We start from the raw sequence: 17,874 nt of genomic DNA, 5'->3' as shown, positions 1-17,874 counted from the left end.
CCAAACGTTCAGCTGGGCTCCACAAGGTAATAGAAGAGTTGGAAGACCTAGGCCTACATGGCTGAAGACTATGAAGCATGAAGTAGGAGATGATGAATGGAGAAGTATTGAATTAAAAACTCAAGATAGAGATGACTGGCGAAATCTAATAGGCGAAGTTGGAAATGATGATGAATGCCCTTAAACTTCTCTTGTAGTTTTTTCTTATTTCCTTTCCTCACTGGGCTATTTTCCTTGTTGGAGCCTTTGGGCTTATAACATCCCACTTTTCCAACTAGGATTGAAGCTTAGCAAGTAATAATAATAATAATAATAATAATAATAATAATAATAATAATATGAGACCTGGTATTCATGGATTCTCAATTTTCGTGCCTGTCTCTCGGCACTTAACCCCAGCAAATAAGGAGGATTGACTATAAAGAGCAAAGTTTATGTATGTGTGTAGGAACAAATCAAAGTTTTTACATATACGTATATTTAGCAGAACACATTTGCAGTTATGAATATTAACCAACTACTTTAACCAACCATTCTTTTATAATCCTGGGATGCATGATAAGATAATCCTTTGCTTCGGGTTGACTCAAGGTCCTGCTGGTTGTTATCTTCACAAGAGACTTTGGTTGTTCCTCTGAAATGAGATTACAGAATGAAAAAACCATAGAAAGTTACTTTACATGAAACTTATTACGAGAGCAAACATTTCACATTTGAATCTGTTTGAATATGAAGAGCTGAAGTAGAAATAATAATTATCCATCATCACATCTCTCAGTCAAAAGTATGTAAAAAAAAAAAAAAAAAAAAAAAAAAAAGTTTCATTAATACAAACCTATTACACTACTTATATAATATGCCCCTACTACTGATCAGGCTAGGAAACAATCTACCATTTGCAAACAAAATGACAAATTTGGGCATAATTTGTATTTTCCTAACTGTACAAACCTGGAGCTCTTTTCATTTGAGATATATTTTGGTGATAAATAAAACTAGCCGTTAAGCATTTAGAATGGTTTAACTATCCTTCAATAGTTAGCAGAGGGGGAGCGGGGGTAGATAGGCCACCCCACTCACACGCACACTAGTAACAGACCGTCACTGCAATTGCAGCAAGACTTCATGGGGGTAAGGTGATGGTGGGACCAGTATGTGTAAAGAGACGGTTTGTATGGTTAGGAAAAATACAAATTATTTCCAATTTTGTCATTGCTTCTGGCAATATATAGAACCCCTTATGCACTATACAGCAGAGACTCACTCCATGGTGGGTAGAACTCCAAAAACCAACTGGCTGGGGGACTGACCCACGATGTTACTCTGTGCTTTGCACAAGCTGTTTAGATGCACCCTGTCACCTCATTAACTCTGAGAGTTAACATCCTGGGAAAAAGAATCTATCAATGTGACTTGACCAGGTAAGCATAAAAATTGGGGCTAAATGCCTGACAAGAGATCAGGGTCAAGAATATATACAAATATATTAGGTTATGCAAGGCACAATGGTACCCACCTGCAGTTAGAGGCGATCAGCTTGCAGAGTTTGTCGGATGCTGAAACCCCAAGAGAGGGGAGAATGAAGTAAGAAGTGGCCAGTCACTCACATCTACACTCTAGTCTTACTCAAGGGTAAGGTCTGCTGTCAACCAACTGTTACTTGTCCTAAAAGGGAGCTGAGGTGTTATCAACTATGTTTTGGGCAGCCACCACAGATCCTAAGGTAAAAGTATCTAGATTCCTGTGGCTTATGGCTTGTAGGGAGTGGGTGGTGAATGTGGTTTGCTGTTTCCACAAGCCCGGTTGTAGTACTTGCCTTACAGATTAACTCTTTTTGACCAGCAGGGATGTGCTGACATCCCTAACATCATGAGCTCGGGGTAGAGGGCCAGAAGGAGAGGAGCTTGGTTGTATGGCTTGCTCAATCAATTACCTAATACAGTAACAGATTGAGTTCTTTGTTAAATTCCTCTTTATCCTTCCTGTGCTCATGAAGAGCCTGCTGATCTGAGGGTGAGCTCTGGAAGTTCTTCCAAGATATTTCCTCAGCACCCTTACATGGCAGAGCATCAGCAGATCTGGATCATCCGTTATGGAATGAAGACTCTCAATCTGGACAGACCCAAACCTAGGATCCGATACTGCCAGATTTTGAGTCTTAGCCACGAACTCAAGGACAAAACGGTCACTTGCCCCATCACCTTGAATGGGCTATGTCGTAAGAAAGACCATGTAGCCCGCTGAATTCCTTTGCAGAGTCCTAGGCTAACAGGAAAATCATCTTCAAAGTCTATTTACAATCTCACGCTTGATGAAAAGGTTCATGAGGTGCTCCTTTTATAACTCATAGCACTTACACTACCTTCCAAGGTCTGACTTCCAAATAAGGGCAGGTGCTCTCAGTTCTGTATGGAGAGAGACTATCCCATCGAGGAGGAAATGTTAACTCTGCTCAGTCTGAAAGCGATGCTCAAGGCTGAGCAATAGCCTTTCACCACTAAGACTGAGCAGAATTTTTCCTCCCTGAGGTAAAACAAAAACTCTACTAACATCCGAATAGTGGCAAAGAGAGGAGGGATACCCCATCCACGATAGCAACCACAAAAGACAAACCACTTTGCCTGATATACTACAGCAGACGAGTCCCGGAGATATACTGTCATCCTCTTCGAAACCGGCCTCGAAAAGCCTCTCTTTGCCAAAAGACAAATCATTTTGCCTGATATACTACAGCAGACGAGTCCCGGAGATATCCTGTCATCCTCTTCGCAACCAGCCTCGAAAAGCCTCTCTTTGCCAGGAATTCTGGATAACGTTCAGGCACGAAGTTGAAGCGATGGAATCTCTTGATGGAACACCTTAACACGTGAATGTCTGAGTAGCTTGTGAAGTGGAGGGAGCTCCCTCCGTGCCTCTGTGAACAGATGCAAGAGACCCGGAAACCACTCTGCATATTGCCCCAACAGAGCTATTAGGGTCATCGAGAGGTCTTGCAATAACCTGCCCTTGTTTAGTGTGAATATTGTTGTCACCAATCAAATACCCGCTGCCGTTAGGAACTTCCGGGCAGCGGAGTTTTGTCATCAAAACCAAATACAGCGTTTCTAAGTTTCCTAGTATGTTTTATTCAGTTTATCAACGGTAGCAGAGCGTGGTTCGAGAGAAACTTGAGAGGATTAAGCGTGACTACTTACCGGTTAAATGTGTTTGACCTCAGTATGAATTTATGACACAAGTGTGGCGAAATAAGAGGAAAAGTGCCGAGACGGTTGGAATGCGTGCGAGTCAAAATGGCGACCGTCGGCCTACAGAGTTCCTAATACCGCTTATATGCATGATTGTCTGATGGATGATGTTGTGAAATTGTAGCTTCAGTGTATTGTGATATCGTGATAAGTGGCTGGGTGCAAAGCCTAAAGCGACGATCATAATGGTGACTAAAATACAGCCGCCTAAGTACTCAAAAGAGAAGGGATACAAAAGATACAAAACGGAACTGCTGGTATGGAAAAGTGACTGATATTGCTGCAGAAAAGAAAGTTGTGATCGCATTGTCCCTGCCTGAGGTGGATGAACAAGCGGTAAGAGAGCGGGTATTCGGCAAATTAGGAGTTAAAAGGACTTTCGGCCGCTGATGGCCTCGGGAAACTGATAGAATACCTTGACAAGCATTTAGGTAAAGATGATCTGGCAGGCTGTTTGGAAAAATATGAAGACTTTGAGGACTTTAAGAGGGAGCCTACCCAAGCTATAGCCTATTACATCTCCAAGTTCGACCAGATATATATCTGTACTGTATAGTGAGGCTTAAAATGACATTGCCGGCAGCCATTCTGGCCTTTATGTTGCTCAAAAAGTCAAATATCACAAAAGAGGAGAGAATACTTGTCCTTACAGGCCTGAACTATAGCCAGAAAGACACTCTGTACGAGCAAACCAAAAAATCCCTGCCTAAATTTGAGGGTGAGCATGGTGGAGGCATCAGTGCTGGAGCGACAGCTGCAGCGGCCATTAAGTCTGAACCGGCTTTTGCAGCGAGCGAAGATGAAGCGTTTTGGAGTGCCGGAAACGAGAAATGTGGTTTTGATAATTATCGTGGTCAAGGCAGACCTTGAGCACCAGGAAGTAGTGAGTCTGCGGGCAGAGGTGGCGAACGAGGCAATCAAGGATGGGGAGGCAAGGCCGGCTATATCCAGCAAGGCAGAGGAGGTCGGAACCTGAACCCCACAGGAGCAGACGAAAACGTGATGCTATGCAACGGATGTGGATCTCATCGCCATTTGCTCTCAGACTGCCTGCACAGTTGGGAGAATCAGTTGGCCCATATCACACAAGAGGAGACAAACAACAAGAATGAAGTGGGAGTATTGCTCGCCAGTATGGAGAGGGACGCAGAAAGTATATTACTTCTGAACGATAGGGGCAATAGAAGCAAAGAGGCGTGGTGATGTGCAGTACTTGATAGTGCGTGTTCCAGCACTGTGTGCGGTTCATAGTGGCTTGATTACTATTTGAGTTCTTTAGATGCTGAAGATAGAGCCAAGGTGGAGATGCATGACAGTTCGAAAATGTTTAAGTTTGATAGAGGTGAGCGGTTGCTGTCAGAGGGGGCATTCAAAATCCAAGCCAAACTGGTGGGTAAGAACATAATCATCCAAACGGACGTTGTAAGTTACAATATTCTGCTGTTACTCTCAAAGGACGCTATGAAAAAGGCTGATGTGAATCTAGATCTGGCGAGGGATAGGGCCTCCATTATGGGTGTTGATATTGCCCTGAGGGAGACATCATCGAGACATTATTGTGTTTCCATCAGTGAATGCAATGAATACACAGTAGAAGCGTGTGCGCAGTCGACCTAACAAAACTCAGCGAAAAGGAGCTTCACAGGACTCTGTTAAAGTTACATCGTCAATTCGGACATCCTCCTCCCCACAAACTTCACAGATTGTTGGAGGATGGTGGTGTGTAGAAAGCTGAGCATGGTAAGATCTTGGACATGATTCGAGGACAGTGTGAGACCTGAAAAGTGTACCAAAAGACACCCTCGCGGCCGATCATGGCCTTGCCTATGGCCACTCGTTTCAACGAGAAAGTGTGCATGGATCTCAAGAAATGGGGGAATTGTTGTATTCTCCATATGGTGGACACGTAGTCCAGATTCTCAGAGTCTGTGTTTGTGAGCCAAAAAAAGCCATGTGACATTATTGATAAAATAATGAGGTGCTGGGTAGCAACATTTGGTGTGATGAAGGGGATCTTGACAGACAACGGGGGTGAATTTTCATCAGATGAGATGAGGAAGGTATCGAGTGTGCTGGATGTTATCCATCACACCACAGCAGAAGAAAGCCCATTTCTAAATGGTCTGTGCGAGTGTAATTATGCCACCGTCAACAGCATGCTTGTAAAAATGAGGGATCAGTGTCCTAAAACCTCGGTTGAGGTTTTGATGGCATGGGCTAACATGGCCAAAAACTCCCTCGAGTAGTCACCAGCTCGTATTCGGCCAAAATCCATATCTACCTAACGTTATGCAAGAACAGCCACCAGCACAGGAGAGACCCACATCCAGTGAGATCTTAGCCAATCATCTTATTGGTTTACAAGCAGCTCAGAAGGCATTCATTGAATCAGAAAATGACGAAAGAATTCGGCGGGCTCTTCGGGGGAAAATTCAGGCTTCTGAGGAGATTTATGATCCGGGAGATTCAGTATATTAAAAGAGGGAAGCGCACAATAGATGGTTGGGCCCCGCTAAACTCACGTTTCAGGATGGCAAGGTGTTCATTCTTTAGGGGGCAATGTATGTGAGTGTCTCTGATCAGGCTAACAAGGGCAAACAGCATGATGGGGACAAATCAGAATGAATGTGGTGACACAGAAAAGTGGAGTAGATCAGTTCAGGCAAAATGTGGTGAGCGATGAGTCTCAGAATGAGGTGATGGAAGAAAATACAGAGAAGGAGAGTGTAGGTGAGGAGATGATAAGAAGTAAAACATATCAACCTGAAGTGGTAGCAAACAGAGTAGCAGGTCCAGATCCAGCAGCGACAGTGGTCGGTTGTGATAGAGGAGAGAGAATCAGGAGAATTCAGACAGGAACAGGCAGATTGGATTTAAGTAGTGATAGGATAGAATACCGACCCGACAGTGCAGGCAAATGGTTGGCAGCCACAATCCTGAGCCGAGGAGGTAAAGCGACAGGTGGACACCCCAACTGGTATAATTTGGAGGATGATAACGGAACAGTGAAGAGTGTGAATCTTGATATGGTGGAATGGCACAAATTAGATGAAGATGAGGGAATTGAGGATGTTTATTTGGTGATGGTGCCTAGAGAAAGGAACCATGATTGTGAAAGCGTGAAGGCCAAGGAAGTGGAGCTTGCTAAATTAAGGGAATTTGGAGTGTACGAGGAGGTGGAAGACAATGGACAGTTCCGGATATCCACCACATGGGTGCTGTGGTAAAAGGATGAGGAGATAAGAGTTAGGTTAGTGGCCAAGGGATATGAGGATGAGCAGAATTTCCCTAAAGATTTGCCAACTAAAGGAAAGAGCACTATAAAGATAGTCATGGCTGTAACAGCCCACAAAGGCTGGGAGATTTAGACCACAGATATCAAGTCAGCTTTCCTACAAGGAAAACAAATGGATCGCGAAGTATACCTGACTCCCCCTCCTGAGATCAAAGATAAAGGGAAGATTTGGTGATTAAAATGCTGCTTATATGGTCTCAATGATGCTGCTAGACAGTTCTACCAGTGTGTGGTGATGTGCCTGAGAGAGACAGGATGCATGCAAAGCAGACTTGATCCTGCCCGTTTCTCATGCATAGTGAGGGAGAGCTGATAGGCTCATAGCTTGTCACGTGGACGAATTTTTACATACGGGGATGGATAAGTTTGAAGGAATTGTCCTGAACAAATTGAGAGGTCGTTTTTGGCAGGAAAAAATGAAGCTTCCCACTTCAGGTATGTGGGTATGGAGGGGATACAGAGCAAGTCGGGCATCAACCTGGATCAGTCAGAATATGTGTAGATCCGTGACAAGGAAAACCCGCAATACACCACATGTGACTAACGACCAGGTAGTGGTACCAATCTCACTTATATCCACTGTTCTAAATTGGTTGCATGCAAATCCATTGCATGGACACCCGGGATTCACCATAATGTCACAGAAAGCCAAATCATTGTTTTATTGGCATACGATACTTACAGATATAAAAAACACACATAGCTAATTGTCGCACTTGTCAGGAAAACAAAGGGCACACGAAAACACCTGTCAGCCTAGGGGCTTATCCCGTGCCCAATCAACACTTTGAAAGAATACGTTTAGATTTATTAACAGGATTTTACGAGTCAGACAGAGGAAATATGCACCTCTTAGTAATTGTAGATGGTTTGACTCGATATACAGAACTGATAGCGCTTAAAACTAAAACTGCGATTGAATGCGCTAGGAAGTTTTAGGAGTGTTACATTTGTAAACATGGAATTCCACACATGATAATCTCAGACTCGGGTGGAGAATTTAATAATCATTTCCTAAACTCATTGTGTGAATTCCTTAGCATAAAGAAAATCAATACCATGATCTATCACCCAGAGTCGAATGGGCTAGTGGAAAGAGCGAATAGGAAGGTTTTAAACATATTAAGATTAACACTAGGGGGATCAGACCCCAACTGGGATATTGCAATACCTGCAGTACTAAGTACTCTGAATCACTCATATCATGTATCGATTAAAATGTCGCCGCACGAGGCATTGTATGGTACCCCAGTTAGAAGGCCTTTCCACAACACAATCTACTCAAACAACCACATGCCAACATATTCTACAAAGCCGTAGCTTCGCTACGACTTCACGCCTGGAGACTATCCAGCATCTCCTCTCTCAGAGAGGATTTTCACAACAAGTTGCAATTAGGATGGCTGGATACCTGCATAAGTCATCACCAGCAGTCTACCAAGAAAAGTAGAAAGTCTTCTGCAATTGGTGTCGTGGAAGGGGTATCTCTCCACTCGATGCCACTATTCCAGCAATAGCGGAGTTCCTCGTGTATTTGCGCAAAGAAATGCGCCTATCAGTCTCGGCAGTGAAATGCTATTGCTCAGACTTAAGCCTCACCTTCAGACTGAAAGGAATGGACATTTCTTCATTGCTAAAACTTTCTTTACTCATACGGAATTATGAACTTAAACTGCCCCCAGTCAGAAGTGAGACCTCCCCCATGGAACGTGGTTCGAGTTCTCAGGTGTCCTTAAGAGACCTCCCTATGAATCATTACACCAGGCAACAGACTGCCACCTGACTTGGAAGACAGTGTTCCTGCTAGCTTTGGCTTCGGCCAAGCGAGCCAGTGAACTCCGTGGTCTCTCATATGACATCGCTCATTCAAGGGGATGAGGAGAGGTAACGTTCGCTTCGTCCCCGAGTTTAATGCTAAGACTCAGAATCCGTGAGTAGTGGATTCATGATTCGACTCCTTCCAGATTTCTAGTCTCCGTACTGTAACAGATGACCCAGACCATCTCTTACTATGCCCAGTGAGGAGTTTGAGGCTGTATCTTAAGAGAACAGCCACAGCCCGTCCTCGTGTGCCTGCACTATTCGTCAGCACAGGAACGACCAAGAGGAGGGCCACCAAGAACACCATCTCAGCATGGATTCGCAAGGTCATAGACCATGCACTGAATCCAGACCCTCCTCCGTTACGTCGCCCCAGAGCTCATGATGTCAGGGCTTAGCTACGTCCCTGGCCCTTATTCTTTTCTTCATTCTTCCCTCTCTTGGGGAAAGCAGCATCCTGGGTTCTCTGCATAGCTGACCTCAAACCACTGCAGGTAAACCATGCTCCCTTGTGTACCTAGTATTAAGACTAATACTGTTGCGTCCCAATACCCTGATGAGGTGGTAGTGGGAAAGTCCTACTCATACGGAATTATGAACTTACCTGGCCCCAGTCAGAAGTGAGACCTCCCCCATGGAATGTGGTTCGAGTTCTCAGGTCTCTTAAGAGATCTCCCTATGAACCATTATGCCAGGCAACAGACTGCCACCTGACTTGGAAGACAGTATTCCCGCTAGCTTTAGCTTCTGCCAAGCGAGTCAGTGAACTTCGTGGTCTCTCATACGACATCGCCCATTCAAGGGGATGGGGAGAGGAAACGTTAAGCTTCGTCCCTGAGTTTATTGCTAAGACTCAGAACCCGGGAGTAGCAGATCCACGATTCGACTCCTTCCGGATTTCTAGTCTCCGTACTGTAACAGATGACCCACACCATCTCTTACAATGCCCATTGAGGAGTTTGAGGCTGTATCTTAAGAGAACAGCCGCAGCCCGTCCTCGTGTGCCTGCACTATTCGTCAGCACAGGAAGGACCAAGAGGAGGGTCACCAAGAACACTATCTCAGCATGGATTTGCAAGGTCATAGACCATGCACTAAATCCAAACCCTCCTCCGTCATGTCGCCCCAGAGCTAATGATGTCAGGGGTGTAGCTACGTCCCTGGCATTCAAGAGAAACTTTTCAGTGATGCAGGTTCTTCAAGCTGGGGCGTGGAAGCGTCAGACCCCGTTCACATCCCACTACCTGCAAGACATGACCGACAGGAGACTCGATACGTTCTCTATCGGTCCTGTGGTGGCTGCACAACAGCTGGTTTAAAACCTCAAGCTCCTTATTGGACAAGTAGCAGAAGGTTGAGGGCATTGTTACCCGGTTTTAGTATGCATGAATGAAAAGGTTTAACTGGCCCTTATTCTTTTCTTCATTCTCCCCTCTCTTGGGGAAAGCAGCATCCTGGGTTCTCTGCATAGCTGACCTCAAACCACTGCAGGTAAACCATGCTTCCTTGATTACCTGGTATTAAGGCTAATACTGTTGCGACCCCATACCCTGACGAGGTGGTATTGGGAAAGTCCTAGTTGCACAGTGTTTCCTTCTAAAGAACTCGGAATAACTTTACCAGGACAGTCACACTTCTACATACCTCAACACACAGCTTGCTTAGGTCGCGAACCTTGCGTAACAAGGTTTTAGCGAGGTGCAGGGACTCCTTATTTTTTGAGTACTGATACACTCAGATAAGAAGCCCCCAGGTGAAAGCCAAAAGCCAGATTGGCTGGGACGTCCAACCTTCCTAATGGGTGAGTCACCCCTATTAAATAGCGTGGTTTGTATTCTTATTACGGATCAAATGACAAATTCATAGATAATTTGTATTTTTCCTAACTATACAAACCTTAGCTATTTAAGCAAACTTACCCGACAGCCCTATCCCCCTTGAAGTCCTACCTCCAAGCAAAGTGAGCTCAATCACAGATGTGTGAGGGGGAGTGGTAGCAAGCTACCCTCCCCTACCCCAGCTAACTAATGGTGTGGGATGTTAACCCTCGTTAAAATTTAATGGCTTGTCATTTCAGCTACGCCGAAAGTAATAACCCTATTAAATAGCTAAGGTTTGTATAGTTAGGAAAAATACAAATTATCTACGAATTAGTCATGTTCGTGAGGACAAAGAGTATTAGCCTCAAGCTTGCTCTCCTGTAGACATACAATTATGGGGGAATGCTCGTGAATTGAGAGCTTAAGTGCTTCATATTTGGCCCTTAAACCCTGACAATTCAATTGCAAAATGGAGGAGAAAACTATGTATTATTTTCTGGAAGACATCTTTGATGAGGTCTTCCCATTGATAGTTTTTGATTTGACAATATTTTCTGTGGGCTTTGTAAGTGTGGGTCTTGATAAGTTAAGTTTTATATTAGCCTTTTCAGTGTTCTTTTTACCTAATTCTTGTGGGGGGATGGTGGACCTCAACTTGAATTTTTGATTGATTCAAGAAAATTTCCTGTTGATCTGAAATATCAACAGGCAGAACATCACATCTATTTTATGTAATAACTTTGGTGTTTTTAATGGATGGGGGTGAGAGAGATGGAAGTCTCTCTCTTTTCCTATTGACAGGTGGTGATTTGTTAGGTTTTTGTGTTTTCCCAACAACAGGTGCACCTGATAACTCTGTTTTATGTGGAATGTCCATCAAATCAGGCAAAGATATAGCATGGGAGAGGTTACTGTTATCTTTTGTAGTGGGGGACAAAGGTTTGATAGAGGTGAGCGAAGCCTTAGGTGATATTCTTGCCCTATCCTGCAGAGTTTTATCGGAAGATGGCAAATTTCTTTTCTGGGGAATAGAGGCAGTAATAGGTGGGTTGGATGTTTCCTGCCTCATTTTTCCTCCTGATTTCAATACCTTTGCATAACTTGCTGACTTACTCAATAGTCTCTTGGCATGGCCCCCCTCTTATGTGTTCCATACTGGATTTATTGAGAGCAGCTTCTTCCAACTTATATTGCTGGCACTTCCTATCAGTAGATTTATGATTCAAATTGCAGGTTATACAATTGGCCTCTAGTTTACATTCTCTATGGTAAAAATTGGGGCAAGTACTACACATTTATCATTCTTGCAAACTTTACATGTATGCCAATATCTAAAGCAATTAAAACATTGCAATGGCTTCTGCTTAAAAGTTCAAACTTTGATCCATTCATTTTCTATGTAAATGTGGAAAGGCACATCATTATCCTGGAAAGTCAGGATAATCATTGACGTTCCAGGGACTTTATGCACTTTCCACACAGTTAAAGGACACATGACCAATATCTCCTCTTCTGTAAACTCATATTAGTCTCTATTAAAAACTACTCCCCTTCCATAACTGAAGTTTAGATGGGGTTTCACATCCAGCTTTATGTCATCTTTCTCTGTATTTAAATTGCAAAGTATAACATATTGAGTTTCTGATCTGGCACCTATGAGGAAACTGTTCTTTCCAAACCGAGATATATCTCTTGGTGCGATGGTACCTACTTTCTTTTTAAGAAATTTACATATAAAAAAATTATTTCCAGTACTCCCTTTTGACCGAGCAACAAGCCAATTTGGTGGTTTTGGCTTTCTCTGGAAGAGTACAACTACCTCTATACCTTTATCAATCCAATCTGCAGGTTTCTATACATCTAGATCCTTAGGTACCTGATCACAAAGAGCACCCTTAAAATTCAAATTACATGTATTGATTTTAATATTCATGATATTACTGATTGCATTGAATGCTTCATCATGGTTATCAAACGATATCCATGAATCCCATTTGTCACCTTCAAGACTCATTCTAATTTCCCTGACGTGACCATAACATTGAAATGATTTATACAGTACAATTGGTTTCTATGGGAATCTGAGTGACATGAAGGATCCGCAAATTCTCCAAGTCACCCAAATTACCTTGTTTTTTAGCATTAGTAGAATGGTCCTTTAGAGTTTCCAGGTCATCAACAGAGGGGTTAGTTTTTGAAGTAGCAGCAATCTGGGTTATCCACCTCTTATCGGAGGATGTCAGTCCTCCTATCCCATGTGGCCCAACACGAGAAGAGGCTTCAGCAGGGACCTGTCCTCTATTAGAGAGGGGCTACCTCTCATTAGGTGGGCGCACACTGGTCAGTGGGGGTAGTTTAACCCCCCCCCCAACTCAAATGCCTGGCGTCACCCATTACCCGCAAATATGGGCGACTTAAAACCGGATCACTGGAGCCCGACTCTTAACAGACTTGGTCTGCACCCAATGGGGTCTGCCAGAGGGTGGTGGCGTAAGTTTATACGGATTGAGCTTATATGACATCCATCCCACCCTGTGCCAAATCCAAAGAAGCAGTCAAAACCAAAGTCATACAAGCCGAAGTCATCAACGAGTTCATGCCCAAGAGGAAGGGATGGGATAATAAAAGAAGTAATCACAAGAACGGAGAGAAAGTGCTGACTAATTTAGTTGGATCAACAATTGGGCACCGAGGTCCAGTGGGAAAGCAGTTCCCCCCTGTTCATTATAGCCCAGCTGCTAATCCTAAGCCCACCATCCTCGTCAAGGCTTCAGCATCCGGGGGGTCACTAAAGGAGGACCCTTCTCTGTACCCTGTGGAATGCCTTAAAGCTTATCTGTTAAAGAGTGAGTCTTTTAAAGGCAGACAACATTTTAAAGGGGAAACAACAGGATTTAATATTTCTTGGAAACAGCTCAGGTCCAAACTCACCTATTTCATCAGAAGGGCTGACCCAGAAAGCATGCCATCGGGTCATGACCCTAGGAAAGTAGCCTCTTCCTCAAACTTTTTCCAATATATGTCCTTCGAAGGCTTACAAGCTTACACAGGATGGAAATCTTAAAGTGTTTTTCAAACATTACTTGCAACAATTGGAAGAGATTAAAGTCTGTGGTGGTACCTGGTAGTGTGATTAAACAAGGTTCATAATGTTGTGCATGGACTCTTGTGGACTGTATATTTTGGACTTTTACAGTCCACATAATGCAGATTGAATAAACTTCTAATTTGCAGTGTATAATAAACTATATGTATAGTGAAGAGTCAAAGGTGATATTCTTTTCTTTATCATATGAAATTATTTTATTATGTTATTTTATTAGATGTTTCTGAGTTAAACACCTTTTGTTTTTAGTAAAAATAAATGTAAATATTGTTGCAGCAATTCTTGTTACATTTATATGCTTTCGGAAATAATAAAAGATTATAGTTCTTTTTGTGTTTCTTTTATTTGGACCTAATGTACCTAAATAAAAAGTAGTGTACCTCTATTGTAAGCAAATTTGTTTCAAGCAAAGATACTTTCTCACAGTGTGTGGGACTGCAATGATAACTCTTAGCTTCCAATATAGTTTACAAAACCTTGCATAGTCCATTCATAGCCTTGGGCTCTTTGGAAGTGTAAACAAACAATCCTAAGCCACACTATTCATATATGGATTTTCATTCTTCTATCATTAGTGAAGTGACTAGGAGCACATATGGTTTAGAACTCTAAATTGCCACGACTAAGAATGTCAATTTTCTGGTGCACTTCCATCAGGACGATATGGCTCGAGCCCCAAAAAGGGATTTTGATAAAGGAAAATCTATTTCAGGGTGAGAAAGCCATGTCATCCTGATGGACCCATCTGTTACTTTTCATCCCCTCCCAATTCTCAGTGTGAGGCAATGCATTACACGATGGCTGCTGCTGGAACAGCGAACCAGCGAACATGTTTACAGTAACACAGTGGGATCGGAGTTGTAATGACTCTCCCATGTATCCAATCCTATCCCATATCCTTCAGGAAAAGGTTAATTCTATTCAGGGAAGGAGAGCCATGGTTGTTTTAAACACGTCCCTGTTACATACACGATATCTCTCAGGTTAATCGCTCATGGGGTCAAAACCCTGATACCTCAACACGTAAAATTCTCTGGTATATTACTTGCAGGAAATATCCCAAGTAGAAGCTGCCTAGAGGAACTTCCATCAGGAGGATATGGCTATCTCACCCAAAAATAGATTTTTCCTATGTCAAAATCCCTTAATTATGACATGACATGTGAATAAGTTTAATCTCTCAAAATGAATAAATTTTGTGTGACTGTTATATTTTATTCCTTAGATTTGTGTCAAAAAGTTGGCAAAATCCAAACCTCAGCTTAGCTCTGGTCCCAGCCATGGCAAGTTTGGGAGATAAAACTGATTTTGAGCCAAGTGAAAAATCTATTTTTGGGTGAGCTAGCCATGTCGTCCTTATGGAAGGTTCCTTTCGGTAGCTTTCTAAGGGATATTTGCTACAGTGATACTCCCAGTGAATTAACCATAGGTCTCCAGAATTCTACCACCTAGTGCGAGTATCCTTAATATAGCTTTAAGGATATCGCATAATATCACGGAACGTATTTTTAGATACTTCACCCCAAATAGATTTAGCTCTGAGGGGGAAGAGTGGTGAATGAAAGGGGAACCGTTATCAAGGTATCCGGTGGACTTCCTCTCCGTACTACTACGGGCCATCCTTTCTAACTTGCATTTAAGCTGGAATAGCCGCAGATAGAGCAGTTTCGGGTGAGGTCATTTAAGAAAGAGGGGTGGGTCCATCAGGACGACATGGCTATCTCACCCAAAAATAGATTTTTCACTTTGCTCAAAATCCGTTTTTGGGGGTTTTGAACTGGTGCAACCAATTCCCTTGCACTTTCCTTTCTTGCCAATGGCCTCCCGATCCTTCCAGGGAGGCATCCATGTGTATCACCACTGATGGTTGTGGTGGTTGCAGGGAAATTGTCCGTACTAGACTCTTGGCTGCTGAACACAGCCGTAATAGCATGCGCAATTGGGTCGGGGTCAACCTTCGTTGATCTCTTCGAGCATTTGAAGCGTATCTTCTCCAGACTCCTGACGCATTCTTTAGCTGTGCTTTTAGCACCGGATCTGTCACTGCTGCAAACTCGAGAGAGCCCAATACTCTTTCCTGTTGGGGTCTTGAAATCCTCTTCTGTTGGATTAGTCTCTTGACAGCTCCCGCTATCTCTCTCCTCTTCTTTAATGGAATGGAGAGGTGGTGTGACTGTAAGTTCCAATGGATTCCTAACCATTGAAACTTCTGAGCTGGAAAAAGGTGGGACTTCATGCGATTGATCTTGAAGCCCAAGTGCTCCAGGAACTCGATCACCTTTCTGGCCGCTTGCAGACAAGTAATCTTGGATGCTGCCCACACCAGCCAATCATCCAAGTATGAAATACTTGAACTCCCTCGGAGCATAGTTGCTGGACGATTCTATCCGCTAGCTTTGTAAATATCCCAGCGGCTTTGTTTAGCCCCAAGGGCATGGCTGTGAAGACAAATTTTGTCTTCTGTAGTCTAAATCCTAGGTAGGAGGAGAGGGGGCGGCTGACTGGTAGGTAGAAGCGTCTTTAGTTGCAAGGTAAGCATCCGGAACTTGTGGTTCTCGATGAACTTGTTGTGGAGACAAGACTAGAATGACTCTGAGTTTGTCCAAGTCTTTCTTGGGAACAGAGAACAACCTTCCTTGGAATTTGATGGACTTCACTTTTCTTATTACCTTCTTGTTCAAGAGTTCTGAGGTATATTCTTGCAAAAAGGGGTGGAGTGTTGGAAGAATTCTGGAAAAGGGGGTGGAATTTTGTTCCATTTCCAACCGAGTCCATTCGTGATTAGGCTGTGATCCCAGGGATCGAAGGTCCTACGATCCCGAAAGTGGAAGAGTCTGCCTCCTACCTGGAACCTCTCATTGCTTAGAGGTTCCTGAGGACTTGTTTCTGTGACCGCGTCCTCCTCTACCCCTTGGGTGGTTTCCGGAAAAGCCTCTTTTTGGGCCTTTACCTTTGTAGGGCCGAAAGGTGGTCATGTGCCTCTCAAAACCTGGGTTGAAGACAGGTGACTGGGCCACCAGCTGCTGAGGGACCATCTGGAAGGTGGTTTGCGTCTGGGCTACCTTTTGAGGCACCGTGGCCATGGTCCCGGTCAAAAGTTGTGCAGGTCTACGTGGTCTTTTTGCCTTTTTGTTCTTAGGCTGGGGACCACTGTCTGAGGAAGATTTTCTTTTTTAAGACATGCCCCACTTTTGGAGAAGGCTCCTATTCTCCGTGGCGGCTTTGGCAATGACTTCTTAGACCACATCTTGTGGGAAAAGGTCTTTGCCCCTGATGCATGATGAGATCAGCTTCCTGGGTTCGTGTTTCACCGTTGCTGCGGCAAACACATGCTCTCTACAGGTCCACCTTGACCTAACAAAGGCATATAAGTCGTTCACAAGGGTACCCATGTGGGACTTGGCTAAGACCATGTACATATCTGGGGCATTTTTGGATTCAAGCCATGTCATCCTGATGGAAGCTTCCTATAGACAGCTTTCTAAGGGATATTTGGCTACAGTGATACTCCCAGAGAATTGACCATAGGTCTCCAGAATTCTAACTCCTGGCGCGAGTATCCTTAAAATTTCCCTTAAGGATATCGCATAATATCAGGGGACATATGTCTTGATACGACACATGGCAATCTTCACCCCGAATAGAGTTTTTGCTCTGAGGGGGAAGAGTGGCAAAATCGAAGGCGATTTTATCAAGGTTACCCTTCCTCCCCTACTATTACAGGGCCCAATATGGTGGCTCATTCTTTATTCAGTAGCGCTTTTGCATGGTGTATCTCCCTGCTTATCTAGTGTTCTAGACCGCTATTTTGAGGATTTTAACATGCATTCTCCAGCATCTTCTGCCTCTGCAAAGTTGAGTATTTAATCTTTCCTGTGTATAATTTTTAGCTCCCTTCTCACGTTGAAATTACAGTGATACCTCGGTACTCGACCATAATCCGTTCGAGATCCGTGTTCGACCTCCGATTTGTTCGAGTACCGAATTTTTTTTCCCCATAAGAAATAATGGTATATATTCTATTCCGTTCCCAAGCACTCGAACAGGCCCAAAATATTAATAAAACGTGTACCTAAACAACAATAATTATCTAAATGTGTATGAAATTGGTCAGAAAATCCTATAAAACAATTTTAAACCATTTACTGTACTAAAATAAAACAATTTTAAACCATTTTCTGTACTGTAGTGAACATACCTTTTGTTCATTTATGTACCGATCGAATTCCCCCACGTATTTATCGGCTGCAATTTGATCCGAACTAGCTGCCTCCCCATGCCTAGTAACACGATGAATACCTGTTCTATTACGAAACTTTTCAAACCAACCCCTGCTCGCTTTAAATGTAAATGAATCACTTTCACTGGTACTCGGACTTTTCTTCACTAATTCTTCATAGATATGCAACGCTTTTTCACAAATGAACGCTTCACTAACACTTTCCCCGGCCAACTGTTTTTCTTTAATAAATATTAAAAGCAACTTTTCCATCTCCTCAATCACTTGTGGCCTTTGCTTAGTTACCGCCGTAACTCCCGTTGCAACATTCGCCTTCTTAATCATTTCTTTATGCTTTAAAAACGTAG

General features: G+C 43.3%; 1 protein-coding gene across 1 annotated transcript in view; it reads right to left on the bottom strand.

Moving 5' to 3' along the window:
• LOC137652547 (uncharacterized) overlaps nucleotides 1-17,874 on the bottom strand; it is a 504,806-nt gene that overhangs the window by 311,949 nt on the left and 174,983 nt on the right. The window contains exon 5 of the mRNA XM_068386031.1: nucleotides 532-634. Within this exon, the coding sequence (XP_068242132.1) occupies nucleotides 532-634 (103 nt within the window). The remainder of the gene's footprint in view (nucleotides 1-531; nucleotides 635-17,874) is intronic.

The sequence above is a fragment of the Palaemon carinicauda genome, chromosome 13 (assembly GCF_036898095.1).
Source record: "Palaemon carinicauda isolate YSFRI2023 chromosome 13, ASM3689809v2, whole genome shotgun sequence".
In the NCBI taxonomy this organism is placed as follows: Eukaryota; Metazoa; Arthropoda; class Malacostraca; order Decapoda; family Palaemonidae; genus Palaemon; species Palaemon carinicauda.
This window is presented reverse-complemented; position numbering and strand designations above follow the sequence as displayed.